The sequence below is a fragment of the Cladophialophora immunda genome, assembly GCF_000835495.1.
Source record: "Cladophialophora immunda strain CBS 83496 unplaced genomic scaffold supercont1.5, whole genome shotgun sequence".
In the NCBI taxonomy this organism is placed as follows: Eukaryota; Fungi; Ascomycota; class Eurotiomycetes; order Chaetothyriales; family Herpotrichiellaceae; genus Cladophialophora; species Cladophialophora immunda.
Genome location: NW_015622545.1, coordinates 3301642 through 3316576, shown reverse-complemented (window position 1 = coordinate 3316576; position 14935 = coordinate 3301642). Strand labels below are relative to the sequence as shown.

Sequence of the window (14935 nt, the reverse complement as noted above, 5' to 3'; positions counted from 1 at the left end):
GTTCGCACCAAGGATGCCCTCTTTGTTGATAGCGGCCCCCTTCGCTTGGCACCATTTTTTTTATATTTGGAGCCAACATTCGTCACCTGAAGCAGGTCTAGTGGCCGCCCGCCTTACTGCTTTACTGTTAGTTCCACACCATTGCCCGCCCTCCTGACGCCTATCATACGCCCATGATGATTTAATCAGGGGGAACCCAAGCACCAGCAAGCCCATGTTTGAGACCTCGCTCGTCCCCCCAACCGCGTCGCGCCTGACCATTCATGTCCCGCGCAGGGCGCGTTCAGTGGTCATCAGGTCTGACTACTGCAAAACCAAAGTCATGGAGCGCATGATGGTTCACGAACACCTGGGGCTCACTGGACATCCTGCTCCAAAACTTGCTTGTTGTGCGCCATCCATCAGGAATTTTGCATACCCATAACAAACATCGGATGCTGTCGAAGGGTCGGTGGTAAACACTGGCTACGTCAACACGCAACATTCCCACTGTCAGTTCGTGCGCCCTCGTACCACCCCCTTCGCCAACCAGCCAATGTGTGGCCGTTCCGCAGCGCCCGGCGCAGAGGCCTCCCTGGCCGTGACACCTGAAACCACCCTCTCACACTCGCATTCCTCCGATAGCGATGCGGCAAAGGCATCACAGTCGTTGCAAGCCTTCGTCCCCGCTTCCACCCTTTGCACCTCTGCGTTCGACCTGGTGATGTCCGCCGGCCTGCCGCTGACGATCGTGCATCACTCGCTGCGGGTCTACCTGCTTGCGAATTGGTTGGCCCAGCGCGAGAAGAGTGAGTGGGCAGACAGTGATCTCTTGTTCGTGGCATGCATATGCCATGATATTGGTGCCGCCCAGGCGCACAATGGCCCACAGCGATTCGAGGTCGAGGGCGCCGATGCTGCCGCGGACTTCCTACGCAGGCAGTCGAGGTCGGAAGCAGAGGCGCACGAAGTCTGGACGGCGATCGCTCTACATACGTCGCCTGGCATAGCAGAACGCATCACACCATTGGCTAGGCTGGTCAGGTTGGGCGTCCTGATTGATTTCCGTCCGGCAACCCGGGCGGCCTTGGATGCAGTGGCATATGCAGAAACCCTCGAGGCCAAACTTCCACGGCTGGAGATTGAGAAGATCTTGGGGGACGCTGTCGTTCAACAAGCTGTTCAGAATCCAGCAAAGGCCCCCGCAGCTTCATGGCCGAACAACCTTTACAAATCATATCTCGAAAACCCCGGGTGGACAGGTGTCAATCGAGGCTTTTGAAGAGCATTAAATATTCTAGGTATACTCTCGAAATAAAAGTACTGTTGAGAAGCTGCCGTTGGTCACAATCGTAGCCTCCGTCCAATCGCCCCAAAGCAAAGGCTGGTGCAAAAGAGTATGCTAGCCAACCAAGTATAGACACCAAACTTTTCAGACGCCATTGGCTGATGAATCGCTGGAACTGGCACAAAATTGGGGTCCACCACCAACATGACCAAAGTGCCAATGGTGCTTACGGCTGCTGAAAAAGCGAAGCCGGGCAAGGACCGGTCGATAAGATACCACAGGACAGGGTTCGCCAGAGCCAGGGTCAAAGCAACTTGCAGGGTCGATTGCCAGGGGATCCGGCGCTGACACAATTAGTTAGGATGTGATATCGATGGCGGGAGACGGAATGATGGCTTACCACTGCAAATGCAATACCAACGAATGCCCCCATGCTGCGGACGGTAGAGTACCACAATGGGCCCAGTCCACTGTCAGAGGACGAGGCAGAATTGGCAGCTTCAGGCTGAAGCGCCGTACTCTTCGCCGACTTCTCCTGGGACGAGACGAATCTCTGCCAGAAGGAATCGACTAGCGGAAGCGCATTCCCGAGCAGGATGCCAAAGACGCCCCAAGAGACCTGATAGTACAAAGAATTCCGGTCAATATCAGGCACCGGCACCGGCGTTATACGTTGAGTCTTGTGGAGATGTGTGATGATTGTGCCATAGCCAATTCCACATCCGAACAACAGTGAGGTCTGCAGAAACAGAGGCACGAGGTAGCCGCGAAAGCCTTTTCTCTTGACTTTTAACCGAGGTTTCGTGGCCTCGCCGTTCCAACTCACTGGAGCTCCAGTTGGATCGTAGCTGTAGTCATCGACGCTGGGTCTTTTGCTGGGTGTCTGTGCCCCAGTGCCCCAAGGGGTCGATGTTTCGTCCCGGGTCCCATCTGAGGTAAGGGGGGAGTAAATCCCAAGCAGAGTGGAAGAAGTCAGGTTGAGGATTGATCGCGTGCGACTTGGGGAGAGGTCAGGCTTCTGAGCCATGAGCAGTTCGGGGCTGGAAGCCTCAGCCGGTGATGGAGGGTGTGAAGAGTCGGTCGAGGCAGGTGTGAGCTCAAAAGCTCGTCGAGGAATGGGTCGGTAGACCTGAGGCATCTCCATAATGGCAAGGAGGTCTCGTGTGATGGAAGATAGTGGCACGGACAAGGCTCACGAAATGAGGGCGAGGATAGATGGGCAGTTCAGCTGAGTGCAGTGTGACTCGTGCGACTGTCAATGCAAAAATGGAGAGTCCCAGTATTATAAGTCAACCATGATGGTGAAGTGAAGATGTCAGCCTCAGCCAAGGCGAGATAGCATGAGAAGACCCGAGTAGATGGGGAGCGGAGGCGTCAGGTCCGCTGTTGTGACAGCACACATGAGCTGGGATGATGGTAGGGGAAGGTTCTGTATTTTCTTCTTTTCACATGTCCATATGCAGGTTGACATCGGAGGTGCGCCCAAGGGTCACGCAACGCTGCAACAAAACACACAACACCTTGCCGAAGTGGGTGAGTTGGGGGCTAGACACCCGGCTGAGGCCACTGTTACTGACCTCACTACTACCCAGTACCACCAGCCTATTACCAAACAGTTAGGCTCGACTGGGGCTGTGGCATGTGGAGCTGCGTAACAATCAAATGATCCACCGTATTGATACTGCGGATCATACACCACTATCAAACCCCCCTACTTACTTCGCCTTCATAGATAGATGTTCATTCAATGCTACGACGACACCTGCAACGCCTGGTCTACAACTTAGGCTTCGCAGCAGCTGCCGTCCGCGCCATGGTGATCTCGTCCCAGTCCAGTGCCTTCTTCGTGGCTTGGAACGCTTTCAGTCCAATGGCTGCTTCACCATCAGGCCGCATCATCTTGTCGAACAGTTGCTTGATGCCCTTTGCCTGCTGCTCACTTCCGCCATGGACCCAGCCCAATCTGATCAATTCTTTACACATGGTAGATGCTTCCGGCCCAGCCACCTTCAGGCGAGCAAGGTACTGATCCAGGTCTGCTGGGAGCTGTTCAGGCTCGTCCACAACCTTCGCGATCAAGCCGAGGGAGCGCAGCTCGTCCATCGAGATCGGACGGGCAGAGAGCATGGCCTCTCGGGTGAAAGCGAATCCGCATTCTCTGATCACGTACGTCGAGATTGTTGCTGGACACAAGCCTAGTTTGGCTTCGCTCAGAGTAAACGTGGCAGATTTTGCGGCGATCCTGACGTCGCAGGCAAAGGCCAGTCCCACACCGCCGCCAAACGCTGATCCATTGATGCCGGCTATCGTCACCTGGGGTGCCTTGTCAATGGCATCAAAAAGCTGCGTGAGCCGCTCGTATTGTGCGTCGCTAACCTCGCTCGATTGTGCAACCGGCGACGTCCCCTTCCCGAGATCCATGCCGGCACAGAAGTATTTCCCCTCCGCCGTTAGGACTATTCGAGAAACCGAGCGGTCGTCTCGTGCGCGACGGAACACATCTGTGAGATCGGCGATCATTGCGATGGTCAAAGCGTTGCCCTTCTTTGGCTGATTGAGAACCACCTTGAGGTTGACTCCAGATCGGTATAGTCTGATGCTCTCCGTCTCGCTGACCAACACCCAAGCGGATTCACGGCCAATCCGACTCTTTTGCTGTGTCATATCCTTGGACTGCAGGAGGGCTCGTTTAGCCAGTAGAGCAACCCCGGCGCGGCTCTCGTTCGGTTTCTTGAGTTGATTAGAGATCCAACTCCCAACCTCCACCAGCTTGGAGAGGTCAACGCCGGTCTCAACCCCAGCCTGCTGGAACAAAAACACCAAGTCTTCCGTGGCAGCATTCCCCTTCGCTCCAGGCGCAAACGGGCACCCGCCCAATCCACCGACACTGCTATCGAAGACACGGAGACCACACTGGTAAGCCTGCCAGACGTTGCTGACTGCCTGGCCATATGTATCGTGGAAATGGCCAGCAAGCCGTGAGGGCGAAATCCCATTGTTCTCAAGGTACATGAGCAAGCTCTTGACGTCGGCCGCTGTGCCAATGCCCAGTGTGTCGCCCAGACTGACTTCGTAGCAGCCCATATCCAGCAGTTCGCGCACCGCTTTGAGGACAGCGGCCGGCGGGGTAGGCCCGTCAAATGGGTCAGCAAAGATGCACGAGATATATCCCCTGACGGCGAGACCCGCGGCAGTCGCGTTCTCCGCCACCTGTCTCGCCCTCGCCAGCCCCTCGTCCACAGTCGCGTTGATGTTGGCTCTGCTGAACCCCTCGCTGGCGCTCACAAACACCGCCACCTCCCGCACCGAGTTCTCCATCGCGATCTGCAGGCCCTTCAGGTTGGGGATGAGCACCGGAAGTCGAAGGCTGTCATTGGGCAGGAGAGCCTTGATGGTTTGGTCGGCGAGCACCTGTCGACAGTCGGCCAGCTGTGGGATCGCGCGCGGCGAGACAACGGAGGTGATCTCGATGGTGTCTAAGCCCGTGGCGCGCAGACGGGCGATGAGCTCCAGCTTCGTCGACGTCGGGATCGCCGTCTTGACGTTCTGGAGCCCGTCGCGGGGGCCCACCTCGACGATGCGGACGTCCCTTCTGGGAATGCTGGCCATGCCTCGAGCCATGTTGCTGCTGCCAGCGCTGGTGCTGGTGCTTGTTGCGAATGTATTTCCACTGAACGAACTAGTAGGCGCACGGGCGAACCCCCATGTCGAGACGCTAGAACAACAATAATAAGCAGAAGATACTGAGACTGCCCGTCCGCAATCCCAGGCAAGCAGCAAAGACGGCCGACAACGTGAAGCACCGCGCACAAGAAGATTCATTTGACCGTCCCCCCGGCAAACGCAAGTCCCTAGCGTTTCCACCCGTCCGTCACCTACATGTACGTAGGATTGTCATTCACGGGCGTGGCAAAGGGCAGAAATGCCGAAGACGAGGGCATCGCAAGTGAATCGCGAGGACCGATCGTGACACAAAGCCGTGCTTTCTCTCTCCCACACAAAGTCCGAGTCGAATCTCTCCCCCCCCCCTCTCGCCCCAAAAATAACCTCGGAGCCTTGGAGTCGTTTTGCTGCTCGGATTCCCTCGACCCTGGGCCGGGCGCGGAGTGGAGAACGATTCAGAGAGTGTGGGCCCGGCATGGCGCCCGTGCCAATCGCAGACGGATCGAGCCGGGCATTGGGGACGAGGAGGGGCCGAGGCTCTCATCCCCTAAGGCTCCCTTCCTGCATACTGTACCTCGCTACCTACCTACCTATTACTGGGTATCCACCTATTGAAGCACCTACCTATACAGTAATTAGTGCTCTTGGCCTACCTATACAGTAATTAGTGCTCTTGCTTCCAGTCCCAAGGTCGTCTGACCTACATGGTACCTATCCATATTACTCCGTATACCTCGTACTTACTTATGCGTCCTACGCAATGGATACTGTGAACGGAGAATGGTGCCCGGGTAGTAAGTATGATGTCACATCCGTCTTATGGGCGCCTCCGACGCGTCTTTGTGGTGGTTAGTCATAGCGCAATGGTATGTGAGGCGAGACCAGGTACGGCCTCCACAGTGCTGCTACTGCTTAAGTAAGACCGGGAAGCTGGACCTACGAGTAATCACAGTAGTAGCTGGCATTGCAGGGAACCCCTTAGACGGCTGGAACGGTAAGCAAACAGCGCAAATGTCACGACGACATGGGACCAGGTAACTCCTGGGCAATGTCTCATCACCAGGTGGTTACCGTGCTCGTATTGTAGCTACGAGGGAGTCAGCAAGAACAAAGACTGAGCCCCTTCCTTCCTGTATTGTCTATCCCTCTATTGGATCTGTACACCCACCGCTGTTTTGATACTCGCAACGACAACTCACAGCCTGGCTCTCACCGCCACCGCCTTGTCCTCTGGCCCCTTGTCTTCCATCCCTCTACCCATCTGCACAAGTTTCTCCCCTACGTCTCGAAGAAGATGCTTCATGATCTTCCCACTGCCGGTCTTGGGGAACTCTTGGCCTACACCGTCATCCCCGACCCAGAAAACATATCTGGGCGCTTTGTGACTGCCCAGCGATTTGCGCACCCAATTGTTGACTTCCCTCCAACTCGGCCTCATGAGCCGCGTTCTGTTTCCCTCCTTGAGGTCGAGGTCGAGGCAGCCGGGTCGTGGATGCGCGCGGAGGAACGCGCCGACGACTTCGCCATACCTGGCGTCTTTGATGGCGACGCAGCTGGCCTCGGCGATGGACGGATGCTCGGCCAGGCAACTTTCAATCTCGCTGGGGAAGATGTTTTCACCGCCTAGTCGGGGGTCAGTGATGAGTACGCCAGAGATCAACGCACAGGATGAAGTAGATGGAGACGGTGGTCTGGTGACTTACCGCGAATGATAATATCCTTGATCCGTCCAGTTACCGAACAGTAACCCTCCTCGTCAATGACGCATTCGTCGCCAGTATACATCCACAGTATACCATTTTCATCCCTCTTCATTGCTTCGTCTGTCTTGGCTGGATTGTTGTAGTACCCTTTCTGTAGAGAATATCCACTGACACAGAGCTCTCCTCGCACCCCGCGCGGGACAATGTTTCCGGCGCGGTCAACAATCTTGGCCATCGTGTGTGGTAGCACTCGTCCAACAGTCTTAGTTCGTCTTTCTTCCGTGTCATCAAACACAGTCATGAATGTTACTGGACTTGTTTCAGTCATTCCATATGGAATGAGCATTCCCTTGATTCCAAACTCTCGGTCTAATTGCTTCACCAAGGCCGGCGACACGGACGACCCTGCAACGAGCCCCGTCTTAACCGACGAGATTTTATATTTCTTTGCTTTATTGGCTTCGATCTCCGAAATGAACATGGTTGGCACGCCGAGGAGCGCAGTGCATTTCTCTTCATTCAGTGCATCGAGGACGGAGTCAGCATCGAACTGGTCGCATGGAAACACAACTCTGCTGCCATGGGTGAATGACCCTAGAAAGCCCATCACCAGCCCGAAACAGTGAAATAAGGGAGGTGGACAACAGATGATGTCAGAGGGATTCAAGCGCATGGTCATCCCGACGAGGCGGGCATTGTTGATGAGGTTCCTGGCCAGCTTGTTAGTATAGTGCATTGATCTCAACCAGATGAAGGTTTGGATACCTGTGAGTTAGCATGGCTGCTTTCGGAGCGCCAGTGGTTCCTGTTTCACTCAGTATGTGGGTTGGAAATTATACACAAGACAAGGTGACATACCGGAAGTAAATTGGAGGTTGACGACATCATCACATCTGATACGGCTCTCTGCTCGCTTCAGTGTTGCCTGGTCGATGTTCCGTCCTTCAGAGGCGAAAGATGAATAAGTACACAACCCCAATGCCTTATGCGTTGCATTGTCTTCTGCTGACAGGGAAACACAGGGTATGGTGCTCAGTTCCTTGGACACGGCTTCGATATGTGCAGACAGATCTTTCAGTCGGATTTGTGCAGCGATAAAGAGAAGTTTGCATGCTGTAATTCTAGTCAGACCAGCTTCATAGAGAGTAGAGGCAAAACTTGCAGGTGACGCTCAAGGCAGAGATCAGTTCTTTCGGAGTGTAGGTGTTGTTCAGGACAACGAAAGGACAGCCTATTCGGCCAGCAGCGATGAACGTTTCGAGGTATTGATAGCAATTCCCGGCCATGATTGCAATGTTGTCTCCATGCCTCAGCCCTCTGGCCAACATCGACTTTGCAATTGCTTCGCTTCGGTTTGCAAGGTCATTGTACGATAGTGTATGACGTTGCCAGGAGAAGGTGGCTGCTTTGTGGTCTCCATATCGAGCAGCCTGTCGATGCATGAGTTCCCCCAGAGTTTCCTCCAGCAAGGGCGGCGTTCGGGGGCCTGCAACGAAAGAAGCTGCAGACGACATTGTTGTTGTTTGTCCTGTCGAACGGGTTGCAAGATCAGTGCTCGCCATTATGTACTTCAGAATGGAATGCACTTGCTCCGAGTCTCGGTGACAGTCCTAGTGATGTTGCTGCAGACCCGGTATATGAGTGAGAACTGTCCCGAAACTGGTAACTAAGAACGGAACCATAAGACTCGAGCATAGTCAGCTTCAGGGTATACATGTCTCGATCGGTGTTGCGACTCGCGGTGGATGTGGAGCCGGTTCCGCCATGGCGGCCCGCCTTGCCAGGGTCGCGCTTTGGCGTCCGAACCACCGTCGAACCCGGGGCAGCAACACCAGCCTCGGCCCAACTGTCCACCGTCATGCCCAAGCATTGGCCTGTCGAACTGGCGGACTTTCATATCACATTGAAGCCCGAAGCCCGCCTCGAGGTCAGCTTTCATCTACCCAAACCACCAAATTCAACATGGCGCACGCTGCTGGGTTCCCCGTGGTTGAGTCGGTTCTCGACGTGACTAGAGAACCGTATAGGTCGAATCGAGAAGCATGGAAGCCGGTAATGGAGGAATTCTCCCAGAACCTGAGGAGGACAACGTCTGAAGGCAACCCCCAAGCCATCGACAAACATGAGAAGAGGGGACAATTACTGGCAAGAGACAGGATATCGCTGCTGTTAGACCCCGACTCGTCATTCCTTGAACTGGGCACTTTTACCGGCTTCGACTTGGACGACTCCAGCCCCTGTGCCAGTCTCCTGGCTGGCATTGGGAGCATCAGCGGCCGCATCTGCCTCGTTATTGCACACATCGCAACACAAAGTGGCGGCGCATGGAACGAGTTGACGGTGATCAAACAAAACAGAGTGACCGAAATCGCCAGCGAGAATGACCTACCGCTCGTCGCTCTTGTGCAGTCTGCAGGGGTCTTTCTGCCGCAGCAATTTCGTGTTTTCCACAAGGGCGGGCAGATTTTCCGTGATCTCGCCATGCGAACCCAGAATGGCCACGCTTCCTGTGCGATTGTTTTCGGCTCTTCGACAGCAGGCGGTGCCTACCATCCTGGGCTCTCAGATTACACCATTTTTGTCGAAAACCAAGCGCAAGTTTTTCTCGCAGGTCCTCCTCTGGTCAAAATGGCTACCGGGGAAAACATCGTTGCGGAAGAGCTGGGAGGAGCTCGAGTTCATGGGACTGTTACCGGCCTTGCAGATCAGATTGCCTTTGACGAGTTTGATGCTGTCCGGAAGGCTCGCGAATGGGTCAGCACACTATCACAGCGGAATCAACCAGCTCAGCCCATGCGTCCTCCGCTTGCGCCGCGTTATCCAATCGAGGATATATTTTCCATAGTTAACCCTGACGTCCGGAAACCGTTCGATATGAAAGAAGTGGTTCTTCGATTGGTTGACGAGTCACGTTTGGCCGTGTTCAAGCCAGAGTATGGCAGCAATCTGTTGACAGGGTGGGCCTATATCATGGGTAAGTTCTGCGCTGGAATCCCGATAGGAAACAAGTGCTAAGTTGAAGTAGGGATGCGTGTCGGGATAATTGCAAACCAGACACCCATCATCAACCCAGACGAAGCATCGAAAGGAACGCAGTTCATTCGCCTATGCAACCAACAGAACACCCCGATTGCCTTTCTCCACAACGTGACGGGCTTTATGGTCGGCTCGAAGGCTGAGCATGCCGGCATCATCAAAAAGGGGGCGCAGTTTGTATCCGCGGTTAGCTGTTCAAAGGTACCACATATCTCCATCATCTTAGGGGCATCATATGGAGCAGGCAACTATGCTATGTGTGGAAGGTCATATCGGCCGCGTTTTCTGTTCACCTGGCCGACTGGACGGTGCAGCGTCATGGGGCCAGAACAGCTGTCTGGGGTGATGGCTCAAGTTGAAGCGAACAGTGCCCGAAGCAAAGGAGTGGTTCTCAAGCCCGAGGAGGTGGAAGCCAGAGTGCAGCGACTGCAAAAGGAGGTCCAAAGGGATAGCAGTGCGTATCGCACAAGCGCCTACATGCTTGATGACGGAGTGATTGACCCTCGGGATACTCGCGACGTGCTTGCAATGTGTCTAGAAGTCGTGCAAACCCCGGGAGTGCAAGGGAGTGCAGGCCACCGGGCGTTGGCAAGAATATAATGTGACATGGCACTGAGGATGAAATTGGGGGAGAAGCTGGAAAGTGGGCGAGAAGCGAAGCTGAGGAGCTGTACATAAAAAATTCGAGTCAGACAGATAGATTTCTTCCTGCACGGCTGGATTCTGCGATTCTGTTATATCAATTGGTGGGGTTTCTTTCTGTCAGACAAAACACGTCTTCCAACCCATCAAAGCCGCGTCTAGACACCACTTCTCGCTTGCCTTGGCTTTACTTGCCACCTACTTCTGCATCAACCCCTCTGCAGATGCCGCGTACCTTTACAAATCAAGTCTTTACGCTTCCCCTATCCGTCAGCCTTCATGGACGACAGGCGTGAGGCTAAAAGAGCACGCCAGGCGTGTCTCAACTGCAGGAGGTGAGTTCGATCCTGTTGGCAACGAGACACGACCCTCAAACAGCGCATGCGATACGGTATCTCGAGCACTCCTCGATACAGGCTAACAATGATTGGTAGGAAGAAGACGCGCTGCTCGGGAGAGAAGCCAGTATGCGCCTTCTGTGCCCGACTCAATCAGCGCTGTACGTGGGATGGCGACGAAGATGTCTCGCCTGATCGATTCACGGACCCGGGCCAAGCGCCATCCCTCTCAGGAGCGGCCGCACACAATGCCAGCCTCGCTGCAAGAGTCGCCTTGCTAGAGTCTCGGCTGAGCTTCCTGGATGCAGACAGCGCTTTCAACCTGTTCGCATCTGTGTCGCCACAGACGACCGTCAACCAGTCTGTAGACCAGCCTCCCGTTGTTGACGAGATCGCCCGCACGAATAGCGACTTCACCTTTCTTCCAGATCCGGCAATATTTCGATCTCTTGTTCAGGTCTATTTTGATCGTTGTCACAATCAGCCTTATGCCTTTTTCCACGAAGAGATGTTTCGCCATGATTATGAATCCGGATCGCTGCCCGAGTATTTACTCTATGCCTTTGCTGCTGCTGCCTGCCGTTTCTCCGACCACGAATTCTATCAGCAGCGTCGGGCCGAAGCCATTGACGCCTATGCCCAGGCATCCTTTGGGCAGATATTTGAGCATTCATTCTCAGACGCAGAGAGTTTAGAGCCGTGGATGGTGGTAGCTCTAGCCATGTTGGCGATTGTGGACTTTGCAGGTGAGTTTGGCGAGATGCTTTTTCTTTGTCGTGCACGGATTGACTAAGCATTGACTATAGCTGGACGTCCAAAGATCGGCTGGGTGAAACTGGCTCTTTCGTGTCGGTTCGCACATGCCCTGCGGCTCAATGAAGAGCCCGATCAGCAGCTTCCTATCCACGAACAAGAAGAGCGGCGACGAATATTCTGGTCGGTTTATCTCCTGGATATCTTGATGTCAATCGGGCCGAACCGACCTCCTTCACTTCTAGATGAAGACTGCACCGTCCGTCTTCCATGCCATGAAGCTCTTTTCAGGGATGGACTCGATGGTGGGCCCGTGCCAAATTTGACCGACGTTGTCGAAAATCCGTCAGGTTCCAACCACCAGAACCTGGATCCCTTTGCCATGACTGTAATCATGGCGTCGGCACTGGGCCGCTTTATCCGATTTAGCTTGAAGCGCACTCTGAATACCACCCATGTCCTCTGGGACCCACGATCCAAGTATTATGAGGTACAGAGCATTTTACTGTACTATGAAAGCCACTCGCCGTGTGCTTTCAGCACCATTTCCGAGGCTCTAAATCGACAACCTTCATTTGACGAGACCGTATCACCGTCACAAGTCAGTCACATTGTCTACTCCCATGCCCTCTATCACCTCAACAATTGTCTACTCAACCATCCATTCATATTATACCGCTTCTTCCAGGCTTATGCAGCTCCTGTCCCTCTAAGTTTCGTGCAAGAGGCCCTGGAACGATGTCGAAGACACGCCACAAACCTCCTGGAGCTGCTAAACGATCTGGAATCGTATGGCCCTCTCAGCCATCCCAGCTTCTATGGGTATTGTGCAATGGCGGCAGGAGTGATACACAGCATATATGAGAAAAGTGATGACGCAGAAATTGCGCAGACCTCGAGGAAACACCTCCAAGCTGCGCTCAAGTTTCTGCAGCGCGAGCCAGTGCGGTGGGGTCATGTAGGCCACATGGTAAGTGATGATCTCCTACTCGCATCGATTACGTTGCACGACATCCTACTATACTACACGATGACAGTATCCTGATTTGAATCTCAAGGGCACCCTCCTCCGGTCGTTCAAGTTGGATCCTGGGGTTGCTAGGGTTCTCACAAATCCTGTGAGCCTGGCACAGAAAGTGACTGTGCCGCTCGGAAATATGCTGTGGCAGCTCCTTGATTACGCTTGGTTGCCCCAGAACATCCGCCCTGGGGAGAATAGGTCTTCTCTAGCAGATTTACTACCCGGAACAGGACACCTCCGGCCAAATATAACCGAGTCTTTGACTTCTGACAGCACAAATCTTCCGGGCGGCCAGTTTCCCGCTAGTGGTGTACTACCTCCAACGTACGCTCGTATGTTGGGAGAAGACATGGGCGGGATTTTGTCAGAAGCCATGGGAGACAACGGCTTGCAGGGATTCCCCCGACAAACGTTTTCCAATAGATCGTCGGCTGCATTCTGATGTCCTGGCCTCTTCACGTGCGTGACTTCTAGTCCGCTGCCTTCTTGGTGCGAGCTGGGTCATGCGAACGGAGCATTTTCTGGGAGGGGTTCCCGTTCCTGTGTGAAACAGCAATGATCGCCTTGTGAAGCTCAATATCAGGGTAATCTTCATTCAGCAGAAACCGGACAGAATGGTTCAGCTGTGGGGGAAACAGCTACGTTAATGTTGTTGTAGGTACAGTCAAGATTGTACTTTAATTCCACATTTTGGCGTTCATATGTCTTTCTGGTTCTCACTGACGATTTCCAATACTATTCAGATTGCTTCACAATAAGTCACAACTTGCTCGACGGACGAGTCAGTCTTTGCAGCTCCTTTGTCTCCAGCTTGACGGCAAGATCGCTCAATATCTCATCGCTGCCTCCGCCCACCACCATAACTCGAACATCTCGACTGATCTGCTCGATTCTGGCACCCTTGCCAGTGCGTGAATAACCTGCTCCGCCCATGATTTGCTGCGCGTCCCGGTTGACACGCTCTAAAACCCGCCCGGCGCCGGTCTTCAGGGTGGCAATCATCCCTCCAAGATTGAGGTCTCCATGGGATGCGGCCTGGTCACCTCCTGGGCGACCTCGAGTTTTTCTCTTTCGCTCGTGCTCCGTCAAGTACACAATCGACTCTAGATACGCATATACCGGTTCGACGTCACGGGCAAAGTCGGCAAACTTGGCCGAGATGACCTGGTTCGCAATCAGGGGCTTGCCGAAAGTTTCTCTTCGGAGCGCATGGGCATAAGCGTCTTCGATGCAGACGCGCGCCATGCGAAGGGATGTACATGCCAGCCAGAGTCTTTCATGGTTGAAGTTTGACATGATGATGTCGAAACCACGGTTTTCTGCGCCCAGGAGATTTGTCACAGGTACCGCGACATCGTCAAACTCGATATACGTGGAGCCGCTGGCGTTGACACCCGAGTTTTCGATCTTGCTGCATTTCACGCCGGGAGAATTGAGCGGTATTATCAGGGCAGAGACTCCCGCGCGGCCTGGTCCACCTGTGCGTACCGCGGCGGTGCAGTAGTCGGCAAATATGGCATTGGTGATCCATTTCTTCGCGCCATTCACGATATAGACGTCTCCGCGCCGCTCGGCCGTCGTCGTGATGCCCGCCACATCTGATCCAGCTATATCGAGTTAGGAACATGATGCTGTACCGACAAGGAGCTGGAGAGGGAATTTACCATCTGGCTCGGTGACTCCCAGACAGAATCGCGATCTCCCGGCGATCACGTCCGGCAAGAATCTCGCCTTTTGCTCCTCGTTTCCGAAATTTATGAGAGGCGGGGCGCCGATGGAATTACCGCAGCTCAACGCCCAGATGACACCCAGGTAGCCACACCGGGCAATCTCGTCGATCACAATCAGGTCGTGGAACCCATCCCACTCTTCCGGGTCGATGTCTCCCGGCAGCCTCTGGCCCAGAGCCTTGATCTGCGCGACGGCAAGCGGGTATATCGAGACAGCCATGTATCCCAGCCGCGCGTGGGTGAGGATGACATCCTTGGGCACGGAGCCCTGCCGCTCCCAGTCCTCGCAGAACGGCGTGATGTGCGTGGAGACGTATTCGCGCGCTTCGGCTTGGAGGCGTCGGTGGCTCGCGGTGTAGTAGGGGCTCACGTCGCGCGAGAGCCAAGCAGGGTCGGCGTAGGGCGCTGGGGAGACGGAGGGAGCCATTGTGAACAAAGCTTTCCAGTCGAAAATTGATCAATCAATATGTCTAGACTCAAGAAAGTGAAAGTGTGCTTCTCCTCTTCTGTGGGAGTTCGCGTTCCGGAAGAATGCTTTATTATCAATTTCTCCGCCCACGTTCCATAGAGGGCTGCTTGTACTGTAGCGTGAGCAGTCCAACAAAAGTCTAGGATCTTTTTCTCTCAAATACCGATCTCAAGCCGAGTGCCAGTCCTTATGGTTCACCCCAACCCAGGCTTAAGGTGCCACCCGTCCCCAAAGCACATTGCTCGGGCCTCGACCCGGCAGGACAGGGCAGAGGCGAGGACAGCCTCCATGTCTGGGGGCTCGGCCTTTGAAT

At 54.4% G+C, this 14935-nt stretch overlaps 7 protein-coding genes across 8 annotated transcripts; 3 read left to right on the top strand and 4 right to left on the bottom strand.

Annotated features, from left to right (window-relative positions):
* The first annotated feature begins 342 nt into the window (after positions 1–342).
* Positions 343–1315, top strand: PV07_09291 (uncharacterized protein). Its single transcript, XM_016396536.1, has one exon. It carries the CDS (start codon positions 536–538, stop codon positions 1259–1261), a length of 726 nt encoding a protein of 241 aa, XP_016246392.1. The 5' UTR covers positions 343–535; the 3' UTR covers positions 1262–1315.
* Positions 1130–2723, bottom strand: PV07_09290 (uncharacterized protein). Its single transcript, XM_016396535.1, has 2 exons — positions 1668–2723; positions 1130–1611 (listed from the first exon to the last, which is right to left on the bottom strand). The coding sequence occupies exons 1-2, from the start codon at positions 2409–2411 to the stop codon at positions 1324–1326; spliced, it is 1032 nt and encodes a 343-aa protein (XP_016246391.1). The 5' UTR covers positions 2412–2723; the 3' UTR covers positions 1130–1323.
* Positions 2724–2925: 202 nt separating this feature from the next.
* PV07_09289 (uncharacterized protein) lies at positions 2926–5022 on the bottom strand. Its single transcript, XM_016396534.1, has one exon. It carries the CDS (start codon positions 4886–4888, stop codon positions 3044–3046), a length of 1845 nt encoding a protein of 614 aa, XP_016246390.1. The 5' UTR covers positions 4889–5022; the 3' UTR covers positions 2926–3043.
* Positions 5023–6125: 1103 nt separating this feature from the next.
* Positions 6126–8147, bottom strand: PV07_09288 (uncharacterized protein; the record flags this gene model as incomplete). Its single annotated transcript, XM_016396533.1, has 5 exons — positions 6126–6553; positions 6634–7343; positions 7399–7438; positions 7492–7754; positions 7792–8147. 5 exons carry the CDS (start codon positions 8145–8147, stop codon positions 6126–6128), a joined length of 1797 nt encoding a protein of 598 aa, XP_016246389.1.
* A 448-nt stretch (positions 8148–8595) lies between these two features.
* PV07_09287 (uncharacterized protein) lies at positions 8596–10341 on the top strand (the record flags this gene model as incomplete). The annotated part of the gene is made up of 2 exons (XM_016396532.1): positions 8596–9607; positions 9659–10341. 2 exons carry the CDS (start codon positions 8596–8598, stop codon positions 10267–10269), a joined length of 1623 nt encoding a protein of 540 aa, XP_016246388.1. The 3' UTR covers positions 10270–10341.
* Positions 10342–10521: 180 nt separating this feature from the next.
* Positions 10522–14019, top strand: PV07_09286. Of its 2 annotated transcripts, XM_016396530.1 has the most exons (5): positions 10522–10646; positions 10746–11395; positions 11456–12372; positions 12461–13077; positions 13167–14019. In XM_016396530.1, exons 1-4 carry the CDS (start codon positions 10591–10593, stop codon positions 12863–12865), a joined length of 2028 nt encoding a protein of 675 aa, XP_016246386.1. In that variant the 5' UTR covers positions 10522–10590; the 3' UTR covers positions 12866–13077; positions 13167–14019. The 2 variants fall into 2 exon arrangements, with proteins under 2 accessions (XP_016246386.1, XP_016246387.1); XM_016396531.1 differs by lacking the exon at positions 13167–14019 and having other exon boundaries at positions 12461–13111.
* PV07_09285 (uncharacterized protein) lies at positions 13116–14753 on the bottom strand. Its single transcript, XM_016396529.1, has 2 exons — positions 14088–14753; positions 13116–14030 (listed from the first exon to the last, which is right to left on the bottom strand). The coding sequence occupies exons 1-2, from the start codon at positions 14578–14580 to the stop codon at positions 13183–13185; spliced, it is 1341 nt and encodes a 446-aa protein (XP_016246385.1). The 5' UTR covers positions 14581–14753; the 3' UTR covers positions 13116–13182.
* Positions 14754–14935: the final 182 nt, after the last annotated feature.

Excerpts from the sequence above, each read along its gene's own strand:
- PV07_09291 (XM_016396536.1), top strand. The coding sequence starts at position 536 with ATGTGTGGCCGTTCCGCAGCGCCCGGCGCAGAGGCCTCCCTGGCCGTG.
- PV07_09290 (XM_016396535.1), bottom strand. The coding sequence starts at position 2,411 with ATGGAGATGCCTCAGGTCTACCGACCCATTCCTCGACGAGCTTTTGAG. Across the intron at positions 1,612-1,667 it reads TTGGTATTGCATTTGCAGTG|CGCCGGATCCCCTGGCAATC; the intron begins GTAAGCCATCAT and ends TAATTGTGTCAG.
- PV07_09289 (XM_016396534.1), bottom strand. The coding sequence starts at position 4,888 with ATGGCTCGAGGCATGGCCAGCATTCCCAGAAGGGACGTCCGCATCGTC.
- PV07_09286 (XM_016396530.1), top strand. The coding sequence starts at position 10,591 with ATGGACGACAGGCGTGAGGCTAAAAGAGCACGCCAGGCGTGTCTCAAC. Across the intron at positions 10,647-10,745 it reads GCGTGTCTCAACTGCAGGAG|GAAGAAGACGCGCTGCTCGG; the intron begins GTGAGTTCGATC and ends AATGATTGGTAG. Across the intron at positions 12,373-12,460 it reads GGGGTCATGTAGGCCACATG|GGCACCCTCCTCCGGTCGTT; the intron begins GTAAGTGATGAT and ends TTGAATCTCAAG.
- PV07_09285 (XM_016396529.1), bottom strand. The coding sequence starts at position 14,580 with ATGGCTCCCTCCGTCTCCCCAGCGCCCTACGCCGACCCTGCTTGGCTC. Across the intron at positions 14,031-14,087 it reads GGGAGTCACCGAGCCAGATG|CTGGATCAGATGTGGCGGGC; the intron begins GTAAATTCCCTC and ends AACTCGATATAG.